Source organism: Ictidomys tridecemlineatus, chromosome 14 (genome assembly GCF_052094955.1).
Source record: "Ictidomys tridecemlineatus isolate mIctTri1 chromosome 14, mIctTri1.hap1, whole genome shotgun sequence".
NCBI lineage: Eukaryota > Metazoa > Chordata > Mammalia > Rodentia > Sciuridae > Ictidomys > Ictidomys tridecemlineatus.
Window position 1 is genome coordinate 38369373 of NC_135490.1, and position 23638 is coordinate 38393010.

At 37.2% G+C, this 23638-nt stretch overlaps 1 protein-coding gene across 2 annotated transcripts in view; it reads left to right on the forward strand.

Moving 5' to 3' along the window:
* The window catches only part of Asah1 (N-acylsphingosine amidohydrolase 1), a 55605-nt gene that overhangs the window by 23716 nt on the left and 8251 nt on the right, over nucleotides 1-23638 (forward strand). For both annotated transcript variants that reach the window (XM_078031072.1, XM_005329185.5), the window contains exons 2-5: nucleotides 12681-12727; nucleotides 18606-18696; nucleotides 19207-19293; nucleotides 22355-22433. In XM_078031072.1, coding sequence (XP_077887198.1) covers nucleotides 18676-18696; nucleotides 19207-19293; nucleotides 22355-22433 — 187 coding nt within the window. In that variant the 5' untranslated portion in view covers nucleotides 12681-12727; nucleotides 18606-18675. The remainder of the gene's footprint in view (nucleotides 1-12680; nucleotides 12728-18605; nucleotides 18697-19206; nucleotides 19294-22354; nucleotides 22434-23638) is intronic.

Here is a 23638-nt window from a genome sequence, read left to right on the forward strand (position 1 = left end):
AGTTAATTAACTTTAGGCATTGTCTCATACTATAATGGTAGATAAAAATTTAGCTTATTTTTAACATTTGTTATCCACTTTGGAAAAGTCTATTCAGATCTTTTGTCCATTTTTTAATTGAGTTATTAGTATTAGTATTACTGAGTTGTAAGATCATTATGAATTTTAGATATGTCTCATCAGATATGTGATATGTTACTGGCCATAAATATAGGTTTATTTGTAGATACTCAGTTGCATTGTTATTTGTGTCTATCTTTATGCTAGTACCACACTGCCTGAGTACGGTAATCAAGCCATTGTTACTGGGATTATAATAAATTTTGCCGTAGTACAGAATTATCTTACTTATTACAGGCAGTCTTCTTATGATAAAGGTTTAATGTATAACTCTTATAGTACATTTTAAAACTGAAGTATCAGTCCCCCAACTTTGTTTTTTCAAGATTGTTTTGGATAGTCTAGGCTTGTTGAATTTCCATATGAATTTTAGGATTAACATGTCCACTTTATACAAAGAAACCAGGAAGAATTGGGGGTATTTGGGTGCTTGTTGAAATCTGAAGATAAATTTGAGGAATATTGCTATTTTAATAATATTGAGGCTTCAACCCATGAACATGGATGACTTTCCATTACTTAATTCTTTAATTTCTTTAACAATATTTTACAGTTTTAGGTATACCAATCTTATATTTCCTTGGTTAAATTTATTCCTAAGTATTTTATTCTTTTTTTCTCCCTGTACTAGAGATTGAACCCAGGGGTACTCCACATTAAGCTACATCCACAGCCCTATGTATCTATCTATATATTTAGAAACAGGTTCTCACTAAGTAGCTCAGGTTGGCCTCAACTTGTGATCCTCCTACCTCAACCTCCCAAATAGCTGAGACTATGGGCTTGTGCCATGATGCCCAGCTCTAAATGTTTTGTTCTTTTTGGTGATATTATAAATAGAATCATGTTTTAAATTTCATTTTCAGTTTGCTCATTGTCAGTGTATAGAAATGGAATTGATTTTTATACATTGATCTTATATCCTGCAGCCTTGCATTTATTCATTTTAATGTTTTTGGTAAATTCCGTAAGATTTTCTTTATACTTCATTGTGTATTACTTCTTTTCTAATTTAGTTGCCTTTCTTTCATTGTCTTTCTGAACTCCCTTGGCTAGAACCTCTAGACATCTGTGTCCCTCTATCTTATTTTTGTCTCTTTTCTTCTTCAGTTCCATTTTTACTCTTGGTTAGTCGATGTTGATAAAATAAATACAACTGCCATTTAGTTCTCTGTGCCTTGTCTATATGACTCTTCCAATAATAATAATAATAATAATAATAATAATAATAATAATAGTAGTAGTCACAACAGAGCCAGATGTATTGACACACACCTATAATCCAAGCTACTCAGGAAGCTGAAGAAGAGGGTTACAAGTTCATGGTTAACTTTGGCAACTTAGGAGACCCTGTCTCAAAAAAAAAAAAAAAAAATAGGGATATAGTTCAGTGATAGACCACCCCCGAGTTAAATCCCCAGTACGGGGGTATGGGAGATCAGTGTGCTATGATCACATTTGTTTTTCTATTTCTTTCTTCTTCTTTTTTTTTTTTTTGTTATAGGTGGATATAATATCTTTATTTATTTATTATTTATGTGGTGCTGAGAATTGAACCCAGTGCCTCACGCGTGCTAGGCAAGAGCTCTACCACTGAGCCCCAGCCCCAGCCCATTTTTCTATAATTCTAAAGCTCCAACTCTATTGCCCTGAAAGAAAATTCAAATAGGTCCTCTCAGTTATCCAAAAATACACAACATTTTAGTTTGATTATTTGTATTATGCCTTACTTTTACAGTTTCTAATTAATTTTCCCCCTTACTGAAAGAAGAAACCAAACTGATGTCATCATCACTGTATCCTGTATATTTTTCCAGCTTCTGACTTGTTCATTCAACATTTATTTTATCCATTTATTCCTGAAACCTGCTAAATTCCTATTGTACCTTGGTGCCATTTTCTTATTTGCACCATACATTTCTCAATAAATTGTATGTGCCATATGTATCAGCACACTATTGTTACCAGAGTTTTAGGGTAAAAACCCTGGCTCCAGAGGTCTCAATGGACAAGGTTTGGCAACCCATCCCAAAATGCCAGGTGAAGAGGTGAACAATGGTGAACGCAGGAAAGGAGTTTTAATTGGTGTTGGCTGCCCTGGAAAGAACAGATAATGTCAGTGACTTAAGATCTGCCTTGAAGAGGCTGATCAGAACTTTGAGGTTTTATAGAAAAGGAGACAAAGGCAAGGGATGAGGATTTGCATAGCTGTGGAGGTTTTCACAGCTGACAGCTCAGTAAATCATAGTCACACCATGGTCTGTTTGATCCTTGTCTCAGGATCTGTAAGGCAGGGCCTTGTCAGTCACAAGAAAGTTGCTGTTGTGTGGGACATAGTTTCAACCCTTGTCACAGGGTATTTATCCATCAGACTTGTTGCTCTTGGAATCTACAGAACAGAATGATTCAGGAGAACTTGGAAGGAAATAAAAAGAGAAGCAAGATGAAGTTAGTTAGGTCAGACACTGGGCCCTCCTTCAAATTCCCACTGTCATCATTCTATTTCTATGGGGGGCCATAAGGACTTAATGCTGACAGGGGCGATGTAGGAACTTGAAATGGAAGACTTCGAAAGGGTAAGAGAACTTTCTTGGGCCTTGTCTGAAAAATGTAAGAGGCTTTTTCTTGCTGATACTTACAGTTCAAGCACCCATCTTAAAAATGTGCTAAGACAAATATCACCCAAAGAGGAGGAAAAAAAAAGAAAAATAATAGCCCCAAACATTAAGCATCTCCGTTTAGAAGGAATTTACTTAGGAAGTTACTTAGGGCCTCACTAAGTTGCTGAGGCTGACCTTAAACTTGTGATCCCCCTGTCTTAACCTTCCAAGTTGCTGGAATTAGAGGTGTGTACCACCCAGTACTCTCTGTTAAAAGAGAACACAAGTTCCCCTATTAGGCAGCAATCAAAATCTAAGGCCATCCAATTTTGGAAGACTACATTGTAGATTTGTGTGGTCTCATTTAAGAACTGATGACCCCTTAGGTTTGATTAAAAAGTGACTGCTGGGGATTCTATATGAAATTCTGTATTAATGGAGGTAGATTCTGGAATAAGTATATTCAGGTATGGAACAGCCAAGGTACCTGGTTTTATAATACTTATGTGGAACTGTCAACGGATGGGAGACAACTCATCCTGGAAAGTGTGGGTGACGCCAAGTGTATTGACCAATCCGGTCATAGGGCAAATAAAGCCACCGTGGCTTCTTTAAGTCCATTACCATCTCCGTGGCACAGAATGTTCCCTGCCTTTAGTGAGTGATTTTGTCACCCAAGTCACATAGATGCATAACTGACTATCATTTTAAGAGAATCTATCAGAGAGTCCAGTACATTATTTAGTCCTACAAGAATTATTCAGGGTTGATTGGTTTGTGGTTTCTTTTGGTTTTGTTTTTGGTTTTGTAGGGTTTTGTTTTGTTTTGTATTTTTTTTTTTTTTTTGGATACTGGGGGTGTAACTCAGGAAATTTACTACTGAGCTATATTCTTAACCCTTTTTATATGTTATTTTGAGACAGGGTCTCACTAAGTTGTCAGGTTTGCCCTTGAACTTGTGACCCATCTGCCTCAACCCCCTGAGTCCCTGGGATTACAAGTGTGTGCCACTGTACCCAGCTATCATTAAGTTTTTCGATGCATAGAGCCACTGTTTCACCTAATTGAACTTATTCTGCAGTTAGCAGCCCAACTCTGTTGTATACCCCATAGTCTACCCAAAGCATGGCATTGACCTGTACTTAAAATAAAGCAAGCACTTGCTATTTTATTTCAGCTGCTGTTAGAAACATCTCAGGATCTTCTTGCTTAGAGGAAGGGAATAAGCATTTTCCAACAGGTGAAGGAAAAATACATTCCCCCAGATTTCCAGACGATCTGAAGAATCTGGTATGTAGACTGATTGGCTGCCTAGATCTTTCAGGGTAGTCTGTTGGTGGCAGAGATAAGGAGCTCTTTGCACACCCAGCAGATAGTCTGATGATAGACTTCAGAAACATTAAGACCCACATATTGCATATTATCAAGCTGCTGTTCATAATGCTTAATTTTATTTTCACATTCTAAGTGTTATAACAGGTTAGAATGGATCTGATTTGGAGTAAGGAAAAGACAAAGAAAGAAAAGAGTGACAGTAATATCTAGTGTGTGTCTCACGCAACTTTTGCTTTTTGAAGAGATATTTGAGGTTTTCAGGGGGTTGTACAGTGGAATGACTATTGATACTGAAGACGATAGGAGGGTTGTTTCTGGTGATGCTCTTTTTACTTGAGTGTGGTGGATCTGCAGCCTGACATCTGTAAATTAAAGAAGTGTACATGTTTAGAAGTCTATCATAAGGGCCCATCTACTTTTCTGTCAGCTGTCTTTCTGGATTCTGATTTTTCAACATCTTTAATGTACTCAGTCTCCCAGTGGGAAAGAGTTCCATAGGATAATATTTTATTGCATAGAAAGCAAACTCATGCATAGAAGTTAGAACTTGATGAAGTTGCTGTATATATGCTTAATTTTATTTTCATATTCTAAGTGTGGAGATAATATCTCCTTTATGGAAGCCTGAAATGGTCTCCATATTGTAGTCTGCTTCTAGGAGCAACCATAATGTGGACAAGGGCAGTAGGCAATACCTTTTCCCATATAAGATAATTTTCCTGATCACCTGCATCTTACCTATCAGTTGAGCTCTCCAGGAAGTATGCAGTCTGATAAATTCCTAGGGCTTTGCTCACTTGCTTCACTACCTTGGTGACCTAGATAGGGCTCTTGTTGCTCTTTGTAGAATGGGGTACGGCATACTTGGGGATCTTCTCTGCTAGTAGAGCCTGTCCCACTTCTGATGCTTTTTCTGTCCTGGTAGATAGGCCTCCACCCAAATAGAAAAAAATGTCAACAAAATTTAGTAGATAATTTGTAGTTTCTGAAAGCCTTAGACATCTGGGTAAAATCTACTTTTCAGTCTTCAAAGAGATATGACCCCCTGAGCTTTGGTCAGCTTTTCTGTTTGGGTTATTCCTGGCACAAAGTTAGCATTTCCAGGTTATGGCCCTCTGAGATGTGGCCTAATGAATTCAGTTAACACATCTTGTCCATAATGAGAGCTCTGATGAATAGTTAGCTATGGCAAACACAAGCCTCTCAGTAATAAGATGATTCCGTGAGAGTTGACCTCCCAGTGGCAGGAAGGGTCCTGCTCTTTAAAACCCCATTTTGGGGCTTTTCTTTCATCTTCTGAAAATACAGGAGAGAAAGAAGTCAAGTTAATATCAGATGTCTGTTGGGGGCTGGGGAACATGGTTTTGTGTGAATCTAAATCTTATTGACCTGGTCAGCTGGTCAATTTCCCTGGCCTAGTATGGAGTCTCCTTTTTGATATCTGGGACAGTGTATGATAGCCACCTCTTTTGGCATGAGGACAGCCTTCAAGAGTTTGCATGTCTCCTGAAGGAGGTTTCATGTCTTTATTATTGGAGGTTAGAAGCCCTTTCTCTTTCCATCTGGCCCCATGGGTGTGGATAATCAGAAAGGCATACTTTTGAGTCAGTATAAATGTTAGCATGTTTTTCTTTGGAAAGTTCAAGGACCTGTGTAAAGACTGTTAATTTTTGAACAGATGTACCTGCCTAGAGGGGATTTGACTTGATGACCTCTTATAAAATCACTGTTGCACACTCAGAATGTCATTGTCCATAATCCATAAAGCTGCTTCCAGAGTTCAATCTGTGTGGTCAGATGTCTAATCCATCAGGTTTGGTCCACTAAAAAAGACAGCATCGAGAACTTCTACACAGCCAGGCTTGAAGTGCTGTAATCAGGAGACAGCATCAGAAGTTCAAGGCCAACCTTAGCAACTTAGCGAGATCCTGTCCTAAAACAAAAACAAGACTGGGGATGTAGCTCAGTGGTAGAGCACTTGCTTAGTATGTTTCAGCTCTTTTCAATCCCCAGTAACCACCGCCCCCCTCCCCAAAGAAAGAAGAAGAACTTCCACACAATTTTGTTGCATTAATGGAGGCTGAGGCCTTGAGGACAGCAACTTAGCTGGGTTTAAAGTTGACGTCATTTGACAAGCCACATTAGAATCATCTAACAATATCACCTAATATTTACCTAGCTTCTCAGCAATTAGCCAGTATCTACCCTTTTGTTCCAGCAAGGTTAACATCTGATGTGACATATTGTAGTAATTGCCTGTCCAAGTGTAAAATTTTCAGCTTCCTTTGGTACATCATGAATGGCTGCTACTGCCCCGATACAAGGAGTCCATCCCTTGGGCCTGTAATCTAATTGCTTTGAGAAATAAGCTACAGGTTGGAGAACTCTTCCCCAGCAACTGAATAAGAACTCCCAACACAATTTCTTGTCATTCATGCACACACAGTTTAGATGACTCTTTTTAAAGGCAGTCCTAAAGTAGGGGCAGACATCAATCCATCCTTCAGAGTTTTAAAAGCATTTGGCATTCCTTTGTCCAAATTAATGGCTTAAGGTGTTTTCCAATTAGAGCCTCATATATAGGCTTTGCTATAAGCCCAAATTTAGCTATCTATGTTCTGCAATAGCCTGCCATCCCCCCAGGTCCCTAGGGATCCTTGCAACCATCTATAGTTCTTGGGGATCTGAATGCTGACAGTAGCCTTTTTCCAGTCAGTCTCTAGGCTTCATCAGTCTTTGGAATCCCAGATGAATAACTTGTTCTTTGTAAATTTGCACCTAAATGAGGTGGTTAAGAGTCCAAGTGGTATGTTCTCAGCTTATTTTATAAGTCAAAGTGGTTCAACAAGTCATCTACATATTATATCAGGGGTTTAATTGCAACATTCTCAAATAATTAGCCTTTTTTTTCCCCAGTGATCATGGTTGAGTTTTTGAACCCCTAAGGAAATAATCATGACTTTTTCAAGCAGGATACAAAAAATAGTTTTAGATCAAGGACAATGAACCATCTACACTCTGATGGTAGAGCGTTTAGAAGAATGTAGGCATTAGGCACTGCAGCGTGAATTTCCTGGAGCAAAAATGATACTTTTCCAATCTAGCCTTCCTTACAAACACAATAGGAGACTTGCAGGGTCATAACTAGCTTCTGCATTTGACTAGCTGCATTTAAGGAAGTATAAATTGGATTCCCTCTAGGGCCTACCACTACAAAGAGTACTAAGTGGGGAGATGAGGCACCTCCCTTTAAAAGAATCTTAACAGGCGAAGCATTGTTTTGTCTTTGTCTGGAGTCCTGTTGGCCCATACTACCTGGCTGACAAGTTGGAGGATTTCAAGGGGCATTAGCTCACCCTCTGATGAACCCTCCTGGGTTAAAATCAGCTGAAGATTAAGTGTCTGTTTGAGAGGTACTTTTACCTGCATTTGTCACTTCTCTGGAAAGAAGGTCACTTGAACATAGATTTTACAGATCAAGTTTCTCCCTAACAATGAAAGATGGACTTTCTGGACATAGGGAAAGCTGTGAGTTAGGTGAGGTCACCTAGTTACCTAGCTGCACTCCAGAGGCTGCATAGGAAAGCCTGTCGCTGAGTCTGTTTATTCCTTTTTGTTAAAGAGGTTCTTAAAACTGAATACACAGTCCTCGTGTCAATTAGGAAGTATATGGGTTTCTCCCCCACTGTCAGTTGTACCTGGGGCTCCCGTGAGGAAATAATTATTGGGGCCAGAAATGTCACAGGAGCCTCCAGCCCTCTGTGGTCCTCAGCAAAGTTCTCATCAACATGTACCATCTTGATGCCTTGGCTCTTTAATGAGCTAGTCCTTTCTATTTTCTTAATATTTATTTTTTTGTTGTAGTTGGACACAATACCTTTATTTATTTATTTGTATGTGGTGCTGAGAACCAAACCCAGGGCCTCATATGTTAGGCGAACACTTTACCGTTGAGCCACAACCCCAACCCCAGAGCTAGTCCTTTTTGTTTAAGAAATTGGGGCAGATTTTTTCCTACTATGTACATTGATCCTTCGCTAAGGGCCTCTTCCTTTTCAAGTAGGACCTTCAGTTCCAGGTTTTTTAACCCTAGATGCTTTGAATGAACATGTGACTTGTTTGGCTTTTGTTTATTTATTGATCCTTGTTGATCTTGCCCTAGCCTATTTCCACCAACTGAGAAGGGTTCATGCCCATAGCCCAATCCATTTTCTGTAACTTTTATCTAATGTCAGGGTTACTCTGCCCAATGAAAACCATATTGACTATCCATACATTTTCTGGGGCTTCTGGGTCTAAGCCAATATATTGCCTATATATAATATTCTTTTCAGCTATACTGGGGTCTTCATTTGCCCCCTGTTGTAATTGTAAAAATCTTACTTAAGGTTTTCAGCTCAGGTACCTCCCATATTATAACCCTCCTATGATTCTTTTGGCACCTCCAGGATACACTTAGAATAGTGTCCCATTTGATATCGGTCATTGTCATTTGGGTCCCAGTTTGGTTCCACTAGTAGTATTGCAACTCTTGGATTCAGGGTACTTTGAGGGTCAGCCTGGTAAAAGACTTGTGATTTCTTATTAACCTTACTTATGATGAGGCTCCTCTTACCTGCAGTCAACATTATATCAAGCAAAACTTGTATATCAGCCCAAGTAGAGCCCTGGGTGGCAAAAATGATGGTAAAGACTTTCATCATGATGGGGGTGGGTAGAATTTTTCTAATTTAACAAGTAGGGGTAAAAAAATGGGACAGAAGTCTAAAAGTAGCCCACTGGTTAGCTGTTCTGCCAGACACTGTCTCAATGGGAATTGCTTTGCCCAGTTCACATGAATATCCTGATCAAATTGGCTGCCCTGATGGGCCCTAAAGTAAGAGATCATTTTAGACTCGTCAGCATCCATCAGTCTCTGTATTATCTTTTAGCAAAGGCTTTAGCTTTGATGTCAGGAACCTTAATACCATAAGTTTGCCCATCTCCCCCCCGCCTTTTTTTTTTTTTTTTTGTGGTGCTGGGGATTGAACCCAGGGCCTTGTGCATGCAAGGCAAGCACTTTTGAGTGTAGTACATACATGGCCAGACTGTATCACAATAATAAATCATCATTTTCTTTGTTAGCTACAATTAGATCAATCATCTAAGATTTTCCTGGAAGAGTTACTGACAGGTACAAACTTAGTATTTCCTATTGTTATACAAATTACATTGGCTCTTCTCTGTACCTTATGTCTCTTCTTAATATTTGGTACCGTGGTTCCTATATGATTTCAAATTTCCCTGTGAAAAAAACAAATAGCCTAAGCCCAGAATAACCCAAAAGAGCTCAAATGACAAGAAAGAGCATAATCCTATCAGGATTTACCAGGGATCTCAATCTTCAGGCCTGCAAATCCCATTTCTCTTCTTTACCAAAGAGTGTATAAAACAACTGATGCTGGCTCAAAGTTGAAAGATAAGAAAAAAAAAACCAAAATAAACGTAATTTCAGCAGCTGGATGGAACAGTTCAATTTTTCCTCTTTTGGAGTCAGCTGGCTGTGAGTGGCTAACACACATGGGCTGTGCTTCTCCTGGTATGACTTGGTTTGTTGCTGGAGTTTTAGGGCAAAGGCCGCAAGACCATGTGTTCCAATGGACTGGGCTCAGCCACCTGTCCCAAGATGGCAATCAGAAGCAGCGGTGAAGGTGGGAAAGGAGCTTTAGTGGTTGTTGGCTGCACTGGCAAGAACATATGAGACCTCAGTGACCTAAAATCCACCTTCAAGGAATTGACAAGAACTTTGAGATTTTATAGAAAAGTGAACAAAAGCAAGGATCAGGGCTTTGCAGAGTTGGGGGATTTCCATAGTTGATAAAGCAGGTAATCTTGGTCAGACTATGCTCTGGTTGATCTTTATCTCAGGATCAGTTGGAGTCTTTTTGGTGATAAGAAAGGTGCTGTTACTTGGGTATAATATCAGTTTTTGCCATTTACCCATCAGACCTATTGCTCCTGATCCAAGTTACTGCAGAAGAGACTAATTCTACAATTTGAAGGAGAGGTGGGAGTCAAAGACACAAGATGTAGTCTGGGAGACAAAGTAGAGTTAGTTGAGTCAGTGAAAAGGCCATCCTTCATCACATTTTACCTTTAAAAAAGTTTGCTAGTGCATGCTAATCATGTCAAAACAAGAAAACCAGTGGACCTCAACAGTTATCTTTTGGGTTAAAGTGGTATGTGCACTGTTTTGAAATTGAATTAAATGACAAAGCATTGTCTTTATTATGTAATGGTGCTAGAATTGTGCTGAAACAATACAGGCCATGTGAACAGATCAGGCAGTCACCACAGTGTTCTCAGCTTAGCGGAAAGTAATGGTCAGAAAAACAAGAAAATTGAAAAGCGCACCATGTCATCATTGCAGAAATGTTTACATAATATAAAAAGTGAGGCCACAAGCAAAATAAGTCTCCAAGTAGCTCATTTTTAGCCAAGCAAAGAAAGCCATTTACCAATGATTACTGAATTAAATTGTATTTGATTGTTGTAGCATAAGAAATATCACTAGAAAAAGTTGTTCCACATGTCTTTAAGTAAGAACAGTTATCCGAAACTTGGAGAGCACAATATCAATTAAAGACAAGTCAAATGCATGAGGCACTGAGTTCAATCCCCAGCACAAGAGAGAGAGAGAGAGAAGGAAGGAAGGAAGGAAGGAAGGAAGGAAGGAAGGAAGGAAGGAAAGAAATCTTCAAAGAAGAGAAAATAGTAATTCATGTTTTAATCTACTAAGATATATAATGGTTAACAGAGGTAAAAATATCTATGAGCAGAAAAAAGCTGAATTGAACAAATTTATAAAACTTGAGAACATACCGAGCATATGTGGTTATTGGTGGTATTAATCATTGTCAGAAACTTTTGTGGAAAATATTTGAATCTAACGTGTAAACTTTCAATATAAACCATGAACTTCACTTTTGTGGCTATGACCATTATTTTTTTGTGAATTTTTATCAGAAATAGAACTTGAATTCCTGACTTTCCTATACAACAGAGCAGCTAGATGACTTGGTAACAGTGAAGTTTTGCAGTTTTGAGACTTAGAGCTGAGACCGAAAATTTTTTGAACAAGAGCTATTTCCCTCAACCCCTGTTATTGAATATGAACAGCTTTGGAAATCAGCTTTTGCTAAAGACTTAATATTGTTTCTTCATTAATTCAACCCAAAGTTATAAGGCAAACACATATTTATATGACAAATTATACTGCAGTAAGGCCATTTTGACAACTGTTAAATGTCTGAATCACTGGTAATGTCAGATGGCTTTATATACTCCCTATGCTATGAAAAATTAAAACAAGGTCTAAGATCTCCATTCCTTCACAAAATGTGCATCAGATATATTTTCTGAGCTTAATCTACATTTCCAATAGTTCCATTCCCTACTCTATCTCCACTTATTATAGATTTGTACTTTTAAAAAATAATTATTTTATGTATTGAGTCTCTTGGGGAAAGAAGACAAACATATTTGCCATCTTGAACTACTAATAAGCATAAATCTGCATGGACTTTTTGATAATTTTGTTTTAGGAGAAAATTCAATTTTGCTACTAAGATTAAGCAACTATCCCTAAAATAGTCTTATTCATTCATTGTCTCAGGCGGTGAGCTCAATGTTGAGGCTGCCCTCACATCAAGAAGTTCAGTGTGGTATTGAAGACAGAGACAATTATAATGCAATGTCCTAAATATGGTAATGGAGATGTGTACCAATGCTATGGGAGTATAGAGGAGCGGTGGCCATTTTCACAGGGGAGTTAAATGAAGACTTCACTAAAAAGAAAGTATCTGAATGGGATCTTAGAAGTTAGAACCAAAAGTTCTCCAGGTTAGGAAATGAGGAAAGTACAGCACACGCACAGGCATGGAAGGGTGATAAGAAGTGCTTGCAGGTGGCTATACATATTAGGAGGAGTGCTTGCAGGTGGCTATACATATTAGGAGGAGTGCTGGGAGGTGAGGCGAGGATGTAAGTTATGGATAGATTATGAAGGACCCATTTAGTGTGCCCTGAAAATCTGGTTTGGGATGCAAATCCCAGAACAAGTTTAGAAGAGAGTTGGCTCAGAAATTCAGGTAATATCACTTCCTATCAAATCATTTACCTTTGGTGATAAATCAGCCTATGTAGTAAAAACATTTTCCATCTATTTGCTTATATTTCTTCTTTACTCAATATATTTATAATATAAGAACTAAATTATGGGCTGGGATTGTGGTTCAGTGGTAGAGTGCTCGCCTAGCATGGGCAGGACCCGGGTTCGATCCTCAGCACCACATAAAAATAAAGGCATTGTGTTGTGTCCATCTACACCTTAAAAATATTTTTTTTTAAAAAAAGAACTAAATTATAACACCTAGCACTTGTGCAAATTGAATTGAGACCTTAACAGTATAGGATTTTAGAAGTGCTTTTTTGTTTGTTTGTGTTGTTTTGTTTTTTCTTTTTAAGAGGAAAGATTTATCTTAGGAAGTTTTGAAATGGTGTAACTAAAATTGTTTTTATAGATTGCCTATTCAGTTAGCAAGTATTTGCAATTTTCTGAAATCTTTAATTTTCTTTGTCTTTTAGTGGACAGAAGATTGTAGAAAATCAACTTATCCTCCTTCTGGACCAACGTGAGTAAACATATGGTCAGAACTCACTTTGACCTGTGTAGAGATTTTTTTTTAATGTTCTGTCATGAAAATAACAATAGTAAATAGAAACTAAAGTCATCTCTTCCCATCCTGAGACAGTTTGGTTTCCTTAGATGTGTATCTTATGCGTGTGACTAACATGTTAGACAAATAAGAAAACAATCCATGACTAAAATGTACACTTCTGACCTGTCAAAGTCATAGGAAAGGAAAGGATTTCCATTTTTCACCAGAGGTAGGGATCATCAAGCATTTTTCTCATCTGCGTCAAACGTAAGGCTTATATTCAAGCTGAACTGTGATTCTCCATTATACTTGGGTATAAGCCTCTAAATTAGACTGGAACAGATAAGCCTGGGAGCTCATATGAACCATTTAAGAAACTACCCTTGGCTCCATAAAGCTGCCGAGGACAAAACAGAAAACCGAAGAGCCAATGCCGTGTTTTCGTGTGTCTGACATTATTTTTAGTCTGACATTATTTTTAGTCTTAATTTTGGTCTTTCCAAATGCTTAGGGGTGAAATGAGCCTGTGAGGAAAAACATAATAGCTCAGAGGTCTAGAGGGTATAGAATGTAGGGAACAAAAAAAGGGGTGGGGAGGGTATAGGGAATAGTCATCTTTCCTCTTCTTCCTTCTCACTGAAAGTAGACAGTTGGGGGTTGGAGGGAAGCAGGGTATAACTAACCAGTAATATCAAGGTAGCATCTTCAGTTTTTGTAACATTCCAAATTATATTTGTTTAATTTTCTTTTTTAAATTATGTATTCTAAATAGCCTCTGTCCCAGTATCCTTGGGACACTGGAGGATCACCTTATATCCATTTGAATCCCATGGAGCATTTTCTTTCTACTACTCATTGAGTGCTTGGCATCCGCTCTTATTTGTACATATGTGTTGTGTCATTTGAACTGGTTTACAAGTCACCTGGGGAGCCTTGTGAGTTCAAGTGATATGATTGATATTATGATGACCTGGACATAGCAAATGTTCCATCTCAAAAATGATTAAATTATATTTATTGTTTGTAGGAAAATTTATTATGGTGGTTACTACTAATTGAGTATAAGTTACCATTGATTGAGTGAAGCTGTAATAACAAAATCTTTTTTTATATTTCAGCATTATAATTATACACAGTATATGGGTTCATCTTGACAGACGTATATTTAAGGAATTCGATTTCATTCCCCATCTCCCCCTTTTCTCTTTTCTGTTCCCCTCTTCTATTCTACTGCTCTTCCTTTCACTCCTTTATTTTTTATTGGTACTTTCTATACATAAAGGTGAAATTCCCTTTGGTACATTTATATATGCATATAACATGATATTGTTAAATCATTCCACATTTTTTCCCCTTCCTTCCTCCCTTTGTTCCTCTCATTCTCCTCCTATTCCACTGATCTTCCCTATATGATATCTGATCTGCCCTCCCACCCCACCCCACACATACACTGCTTTCTTTTCCTTATTTTTTTTACACATGAGAGAAAACATTTGACCCTTGATTTTGTGAGTCTGGCTTACTTTGCTAAGTATGATCTTCTCCACTTCCACCTATTTATCAGGAAATGTCATTATTTTATTCTTCTAAATGGCTGAATAAAACCCCATTGTGTGTGTGTGTGTGTGTGTGTGTGTGTGTATCACATTTTCTTGATCTATTCATCTGGGTTTATTCCGTAATTTGGCTATTGTGAATTATGCTACTATTAACATTAAAGTGGCTATATGACTATAATATGCTGGTTTTTGTTCTTTTGGGTAAATACCAAGGAGTGGGATAGTTGAGTCATATGGTGGTTTTATTCCTGTTGTTTTGAGGAGTCTCCACTCTGCTTTCCAGAGTGGTTGTACTACTGTGCAGTCCCAGCAACAATGTATCAGTGTACTTTTCCCCCACATTCTCTCCAGCATTTATTATTATTATTTGTGTTCTTGGCAGTTGCCATTCTGACTGGAGTGATATGAAATCTCAGTGTAATTTCGATTTTTATTTCCCTGATTGCTTGAGGAAATCATCCCACTTACTGTTTCTGGGTTTTATTTCTTTGAGCTCTAAGGGTCTAGTTGAGGAAATCAGTGCCTGTACTCATATTATGGAGCATTGACCCTATGTTTTCTTCTAGTAGTTGCGAGGTTTCTGGTTTAATTCCTAAGTCTTTGATTCATTTTGATTTGACTTGGGGACAGGTGAGAAGTAGGGATCTAATTTTCATTCTTCTACATATAGATATCCAGATTTCCCAGCCCCATTTGTTTTAAAGACTGTCTTTCCTCCACCATATATTTCTGACACCTTTGTCAAGTATCAGATGGCTGTAAGTATGTGGATTTATCTCTGTGTCTGCTGTTCCATTGGTCTTTATGTCTCTTTTGATGCCTATACCATTCTGTTTTTCCAAAAAACAGTGTAATTTGAGATCAGGTATTGTGATGCCTCTGCATCACTTTTCTTGGAATTCTGGGTGTCTTACTCTTCCAGATGGTGAGATCCCAGAAACCTTTATAATAAAATCTCCACTAATCACAATTTTTTGATTGTGATTAGTAGAGATTTTTTCCAGTTCTGTGAAGAACATCATTGGTATTTTGAAGGAGATTATATTGAATCTGTATATTGCTTTTGGTAGTATGGTTATTTCTATCTTCTGAGGTCGTCTTCCATTTCTTTAGTGGTCTGTAGTTTTTACTGTAGAGAGCTTTCATCTCCTTGGTTAGTAATCCAAATTCTTTTGATTTACTTACCTTTATGTAACCAATTTGGATGTTATCCTTGAGCCAGTGCATATTCCAGCTTGCTCATTGATGGCCTGCACTCAGAAGATCATCCTTTCTGTCACCATTGGCACCATACTGGCTTTGATTGACTTGTTGATTGCTTTACTTGGCTTATCTCATGGCCCCAATTATTGAAAATTGAATACTGAACAATGAATGAATACCTTCCACATTTAAGTCCTTTTTTCCATTCCCTTTTTGTATGTACTTCACATGTATTTGTGAATTTATTGTCCTGCAAACCATAAACCTTCCTTGATCAGGTACTTAACTGATTCCACATTGTCGTGTGTGTGTGTGTGTGTGTGTGTGTGTGTGTGTTTGTGTGTGTGTGTGTGTTTGTGTGTGTGTATGTATATGTATACACATACTAAACACATACACATTTGTACACCTACATAATATTTATGGATGTGTGTCTCCTTGCATTGTATTTCTTGCTGGATTTCTTCCTACCTCCCCAGCCTTGTTTTCAAAACCAAAATCCTCAGCTCTACTCTGATCCTTCTCTTTTCTGATCTAAGTATATCTTGAACTCTGGGGGAAATGTGAGGCATTCATATATCTTTAAATGATAAACTTCCTATTTCTGTGGGTTCATTCTTTTAAATCCATTGTATAGGTTTTGATGGCATGCATGGGCAGCTGTGAGGGAGGAAAGAGACACCTGCTCATCTAGCCTGACCAGTCATATCAATGCAGAGATCCAAGAATGACAGCCAGATCACCACTGTATCCATCTGAATCCCATTAAGCATTTTTTTTGTACTGCTCACTGGTGCTTAGCATCTGCTCCCTTATTTGTGTATATGTGCTGTGTCATTTGGACTAGTTTCCAAACCACCTGGGGATCCTTGTGGGTTCAGGCAATATGATTAAGGTTATGATGACTTCGACTAAGTCTCAAAAACAATTAAATGATGTTTATTGTTTGTAGTAACATAGGAGAATATACTACAGTGATTACTATTGATTGAGCACCAGTGTTGTTATGTGTTCTTTGCATATTTCATGTAATCATCTTTACCCTCATAAGGTAGATACTCTTTTATTTTTATAGGAAATTAAGAAGCAAATGCTAAATACTGAGATAATTTAGAAAAATATTTAATGAGAAGTAAAATGTGGGATGATGTTAAACTTAAGTTATTAAAATAATTTTAGTTAATCAGATTTACAGTTCTCTCAAAAAATTGTGATTAGTAGAGATTTTATTATAAAGGTTTCTGGGATCTCACCATCCCCACAAAAATCCCCTCCTATGATGAGCTCCTTCTTCCTCATTTTCTTTCTGAAATTCTTGAACCTATTCAGGACTCTAGTCTGAGAAAGAATCGGGTTTATGGTAAATATGGGGACATGATTTGGGCTTTGTTGGATGTTATGAGGGGGAAACGAGTTGATTGGGTTCATATGTGGAAAACATATCCTATGGTACTGCCACCAACATGGGCCACCAGTGTATCATTGCTACTAGGCATGAAATCCAAATGCATGCTTGGGGGAAAGGGGAGGTTGGTAATATCTGCCCATAATAGAGGTAAGATATTATTGAACTGTGGGACAGAATTTTACATATGAAATTATGGCCAATTAGAAAGGAATTTATTTGTTATAATGAAAGCCTTTTTCAAGGATTTGAGTATTATAGTATTTCACATAGATATCACCTCTTTAAGAAAATGGGGAACTTGAAAATGCTTTGAGAAGAACAAAATTTATTCATTGCTATTTTGTTTAAATGTATGTTTCCAAAATTGAATATGCTTTTCTTTCTTACCTAAGTCACAACATAAATGACTTCTGGTTAAGAGTTTCATAAAACTTTATACATATGCCAGAACCCTACATATGCAGCATTATTTAGAGCATGAAGTATTCATGATGGTACAGGTATACATGGAAGCACAGTAAATGACCTTTAGGAAATAACCCATCACCTGCTCTAGATGTTAGTCCAGAAAACATTTTAATTTAAGAACCTGATAACATTGCAGCATACACCAGAATACACCCTACCTTTCTCTGGAATAGAGCTTAAGAATATTTCTCTGGAATAGAGCTTACCTAAAATCCATTGATTGAATGATGGGTATCTTTAGGTATAGCCTTAAGCTGATAAATCACTGAATAGCACACCCTCAACAACTATTTCAGTTTGGTAAAAAGTGCCAGAAAATTATGTTTCTGTAACAGCAGAGGTAGGTATAGAATTCATCCACCAGAAATCCAGCCTAGCTCCATAAATAAAGGAGTGGACATTGCTATATCCTCATAATAGAAATTGCTGTATGTAATAAGTTTAAGAGTAGGATATTGGAGAATTGAATAGTGCTTGAACTTGCACTTGGTACAGAGGGATGCCAACTGAGGAAGGTCAGTTTGGCTGGAAGAATTGTGAAGTTTCTTGAAGTCAATTATGGGAAACTAATTTTTGTTGCAGCTCTGGGGCTTCAGAGAGGACCTCGCTGAACCCTCATTCAAGGTTCAGTGATTTGGCAATAGTGTCAGATAATTGGAGATGAGCGCAGGCCTAAACTAAATCTTTGCAGATATTTAGGAAGGAAAAAGGATAGGCATTTTCTGTCAGAAATATTTAGGTTATAGCTTTTGAGCTCCAATTAATTCTTTCACAAAGCTCTAAGATACATTAAACTTCCAGAATGTATAATTCTACTTCGAGACTTCTGAGACTACTTAAAATTATGCAATAGAGGGCAGAAGCAATGGGTGGAAACTGCACTTTCTTTGAAAATTTTGAATTGAGTAGCTAACTTCTATACAGTTATTAAGAATATGTGTATAGGGGCTGGGGATGTGGCTCAAGCGGTAGCGCGCTCGCCTGGCATGCGTGCAGCCCGGGTTCGATCCTCAGCACCACATACCAACAAAGATGTTGTGTCTGCCGAGAACTAAAAAATAAATATTAAAAATTCTCTCTCTCTCTCTCCTCTCTCACTCTCTCTTAAAAAAAAAAAAAAGAATATGTGTATAGTATATCCTTGTAAATGTAGTTATCTAACCTCTTCAGAAACCACTGTCAACATTTCAAGATGGTACACTTCTTTTTACAGCTATAGAGGACCGGTTCCGTGGTACACTATAAATCTTGACTTACCACCCTACAAAAGATGGCATGAATTAATGACTGAAAAGGCATCAACGGTATGTTATGATTCTTAAATCTTCCTGATTTTACTGAATTTAACTGTTTTTATAAAAGAACACTTAATGAAATCATCTACCAAATAGTTTCAAAGTTTGCTTTTGATACTTGCAGAGAAGATGCCATTCCTCTATAATTGCTTTTTTCCTTTGCATCATTTTTCTTCATAGTCTAAATAATTAAGAAGCAAATATCATTTTAAAAGATAAAATTGTGGGGGCTGGGGCTGTAGCTCAGTTGTAGAGTACTTGTGTCGCATGTGTAAGGCACTGGGTTCCATCCTCAGCACCACATAAAAATAAATAAATAAATATATTGTGTCCATCTACAACTAAAAAGTATGTTTAAAAAAAAGACAAAATATGTTAGTATACTGATTGAAAATATTTTCAAGTAACACTTTAATTTTGCTCTACGTGAGTAAGTCAAAAGTTCTGCATTTGTTTTTGTTATACCAATATTAATCTAAATTCAGCACTTCTTTATTTTTTAAATATTTTCTTTTTCAGTTAAAGATTTTAGTGAATTCTATGAAGAATGTAGTAAATTCATTTGTGCCAAGTGGAAAAATTGTACAGTTGGTGGATCAAAAGCTGGTAAGAAACATTTCCCATGATGAATTTTAAGCACACACATATATACACAGAATCCAGAAAATGCTCAGGATTTATTTGAAGATATAAATCAACCACATCTTCTCAGGAATTTGGGACATATTTGCATTTATTGTAGATTCTGTCAGAACTTAAAAGAGATTTTAAATTCTGGGCATTGGTAATATTAGAGTAACAAGACACAAAGCATGGCAATTGGGCAGTTAACTGCTCTTTGTTTTTTAACAGTATGGACTATTTTATAGAGCAATGGGCAAATACATGGATTTCCTCTGGGATTGTGGAATTAATTTGTTGCCCTTATACTTAGGTTTGTAAGTTCACGTTTCAAAGCTTGGTTTGTGCCAGAGGTGTAGCTCAGAGGTTGGATAGTCAGGCTCAGTTTGTGTAAAGGCCTAGGTTTGATCCCCAGCAACAACAAAAGAAAGAAAATTCAATTTAGAAAAAGAAAATACTTTGCCTGAGTATATCAGGATACCTAGAGATTTCTTTTAGAAATGACCAAATGACCCCTTCAACCCAGCCCTGTCTCCTGTGGAGTCCCTCAGTAGCTGTGATCCTCGAAACTCAACTGGGTTGAGTGTTTCATGTGGTAATGCCATCACCAAACCGCTTCATTTCCTCCTGGTCATGCAGGAAGACCCCATTTCTTAGCCTCTTTATCATTTAGATGGAACCAGTAGAAGAATATCTAGGGCCCTCTAGAACCTCCAAAGATATCCTCATTGCCTTCTTTAGTCTTTTTATTTTCAGGGGCGGGGTACCAGGGATTGAACTCAAGGACCTGAGCTACATCTCCAGCCCTATTTTGTATTTTATTTAGAGATAGGGTCTCACTGAGTTGCTTAGTGCCTCGCTTTTGCTGAGGCTAGCTTTGAACTCTTGATCCTCCTGCCTCAGCCTCCCCAGCTGCTGGGATTACAGGCATGTGTCACCATGCCTGGATAACCTCCTTTAGTCTTTACTGAAGGGTATGGAGGGCTGGAGGAGGATTTCCATACCCTTGGCAGATTTGGGGCACTAGTAATAATTTTTTGTTTTGGCTACATCCCTGGCTTCTACCTGTAAAATGCTGGTAATGCTCCCTCAGCTATGACACCAAAAGTGTCAGGAGACTTACCAAATTTCTCCTGCAGGGCAGAACTGTCCTGGTTGGAAATCACTGTCCTAGAGGCTGGCTGATCTGGGCACCTCCTCCATGGGACACTTGCACCTGCCAGTCACCAATCCTGTTATCTTGTATTCTTAACTTTTGGTTCAGGCTCTCCTTTATGTTCATGCTTACTTACTATACTTCTCCAAAATGAAAGTTGCCAAAAGCAAAGGAAGAATGCCCCCCCATACCCCATGTGCCCTAAGTTCCCCTCTACTCTGAATGTTGGGGGTGGGCAGCATTGCAGTGTTCTAGTACCATGCTTTAGATCAGACATTGGGTTTTAAGTCTGTATCAGTCATGTACCTATGAAACTTCTGTTTCCTTATTAGAATGATATTTACTAATAATACACATTTTATATGGTAGTTGTGAGGATTAAACGACATACTCTATGCAAAGCATTGTGCTTGGATGTAATAAATGTTTAATCAGTATTCTTGAAGTCACATTTGTGAAATTGGCCAGAACATTCCACTTATACAATGCTTTGAATTAATAGGGAAAAAAATAATATGCTTAGTTAAGACACATTACCTAGTTAGTTTAAAAAAATAATACTTTTGAATTTTAAGCATATTATCTTAGCAAAAGGCTGTGAACTTAAATTGTAATCTTGGTATTAGTAAGTAGTTGCAGTTGAGAATAAAAGTATGATGTGGGGCTGGGATGTGGCTCAAGTGGTAGTTTGCTCGCTTAGCATGCGTGAGGCACTGGGTTTGATTCTCAGCACCACATAAAAATAAAATAAAGATATTGTGTCCACCTAAAACTAAAAAAATAAATAAATATTTTTTTAAAAAAGTATGATGTGTATACCACTGATTTTGCTCGAATCTGTTGTTCACTAACATCAAGTTAATGTTTCTTAACTCAAGATTAACCATCAAAGCTGGGTGTGGTGGCATAGGCTTATAATCCCAGAGGCTTGGGAGGCCAAGGCAGGAGTATCACCTGTTCAAAGCCAACCTCAGCAACTTAGCAAGACCCTGTCTCCAATATAATATTTTTAGAAAAAAGGCTGGGGATGTAGTTCAGTGGTTAAGTGCCTTGGGTTCAATCCCTGGTACCAATAAATAAATAAATAAAAACATAAAGTAAACAATTATAAATTACAATAAAAGTGTAATTTGTATAATTTTCTGACTTTGTTAATAGCTCTCTTCCCATAATGTTTTTTAATAATGTTTTATTTGTTTTAATTAGTTATACCAAGTACAACAAACAGGAATTGCCCAGTTTTGTATTTCTCATTAATTTTCCAGCTATAGTTAATTTTATTTTGTAATGTCAGCTTTAAGAAACTTAACTGAACTTAAGTAACAATTATGTTACATAATAAAACTATCAAATAATGCCAACATTAAAAAAAAAGATTATCCATCAACCATGATAAAGTGTTTTATAAATAAATAGAATAGTGCACATCTGTTGTTGTGGGAATGTGGTGTGTGCCAATGGCTAGAGGGTGAATTTGAGCAGAGATAAAAAGAGTGCTTGTTGAAATGTTTTTGGATTGTGGGTCATGTTGGTTCATCCACGTGGAATTTTTCCAGTTCCTTTGCTCTGGAAAATGGGGGAAGGATCAGGCAGAAAAAAACAACCTGAGAATCATGGGTCTCTGTTTAGAGGCCCAACATTTTCTGTTACATAAAAGTTTTTAGAATACATGATGGAAAAATGCCTAGCTGTGGATGTAGCTGGGTGATAGAGTACTCCTGTGTTCAATCCCCAGTACAGATAGAAAGGAAAAATAAAAAATCTTTAAGAAACTCATATCACTTCTTGTGGTGAGTATCTGGACAACAAAGTATATATCAAAGAACCAGATCTCAAAAATCTCAAAAGCATACTCTTAGGTAAAATGACTGTTAATGTATTTATTTTCAGCCTGGTCTCCTTGACAATCTTTCTGGTCCTTTTGAAGAGGAAATGAAGGGGATTGCAGATGTTACTGAAATACCTTTAGGTAAATTTTACTTTGCAATGTATAAAACATTTAATAAATAATATATTTCTACTTAGGTATGATATACATATAGTAAAATTCACAGGTCTTAAGTATACATCTCAATGGAGTTTTAAAAATGCATCCATGCAAAGTCACAAATCAGACCAAAAGACAGAAAATTACAGCACTCCAGAATGCTCCACCATGCCCCTTTGTAGAATATAACCTCCTCAGATGAGCATTCTTCTGACTTCACCATAGATTAGTTTTACCTTTTCTTGAACTTTTTAAAAATAGAACTGAACATTTGAACTATTGTATGTGGTTTCATGCACAGGTAGTGTGCTGCTATATGAGCAAAATATTGTGAATATTAATATTTTGAATACTACGAATAAAGCAAGTATGGACATTCTTGTGACTGTCTTTTAATGGACATATGTACTCATTTCTTTTGGATATATACCTACGAAGTAAACTGTTAGGTTAAAGAATAGCTGTATAATTTTAGATTCTGCAAAACAGTGTTGTAATGTGATTGTATCGACTGACAGCGTAATATGAAAATTTTATTTTTTCCGCTTGATACAAGTCCACTTGATACTTCTCCACTTGGTAGTGTCATTTGTATTTGAGCTACTTCTTTGAAGGTCATGATAACCCATTTTAATTTAAATGTGCATTTTCCCTGCTGACTGAGATTATTACTTTCAGTTTGTTGACCTTTTTCTTATGTCTTTGTTTTTTTATTTTTGGGAAAAGTAAAGTGTGTGTCAAGGTCTTTTCCCCATTTTTTTCCTTTTTTAAAAAATTTATTTATTTTAATCCCTTGTATTTGACAGCAGAATGCATTTCAATTCATAGTACACATATGGAGTACAATTTTTCATGTCTCTGTACACAAAGTAGAGTCACATCATTTGTGTCTTCATACATGTACTTGGCGTAATGATGTCCATCTCATTCCACTGCCTTTCCTACCCTCATGTCCCCTTCCTCTCTGTCCTCTTTTCCCTATCTAAAGTTCCTTCATTCCTTCCATGTTTCCCCATTCCTATTATGGATCAGCATCCTCATATCAAAGAAAACATTCAGCATTTGTTTTTTTGGGATTGGCCTACTTCACTTAGCATAATATTCTTCATCTCAATCTATTTATCTGCAAATGCCATGATTTTATTCTCTTTTAATGCTGAATAATATTCCATTGTATATATATACCA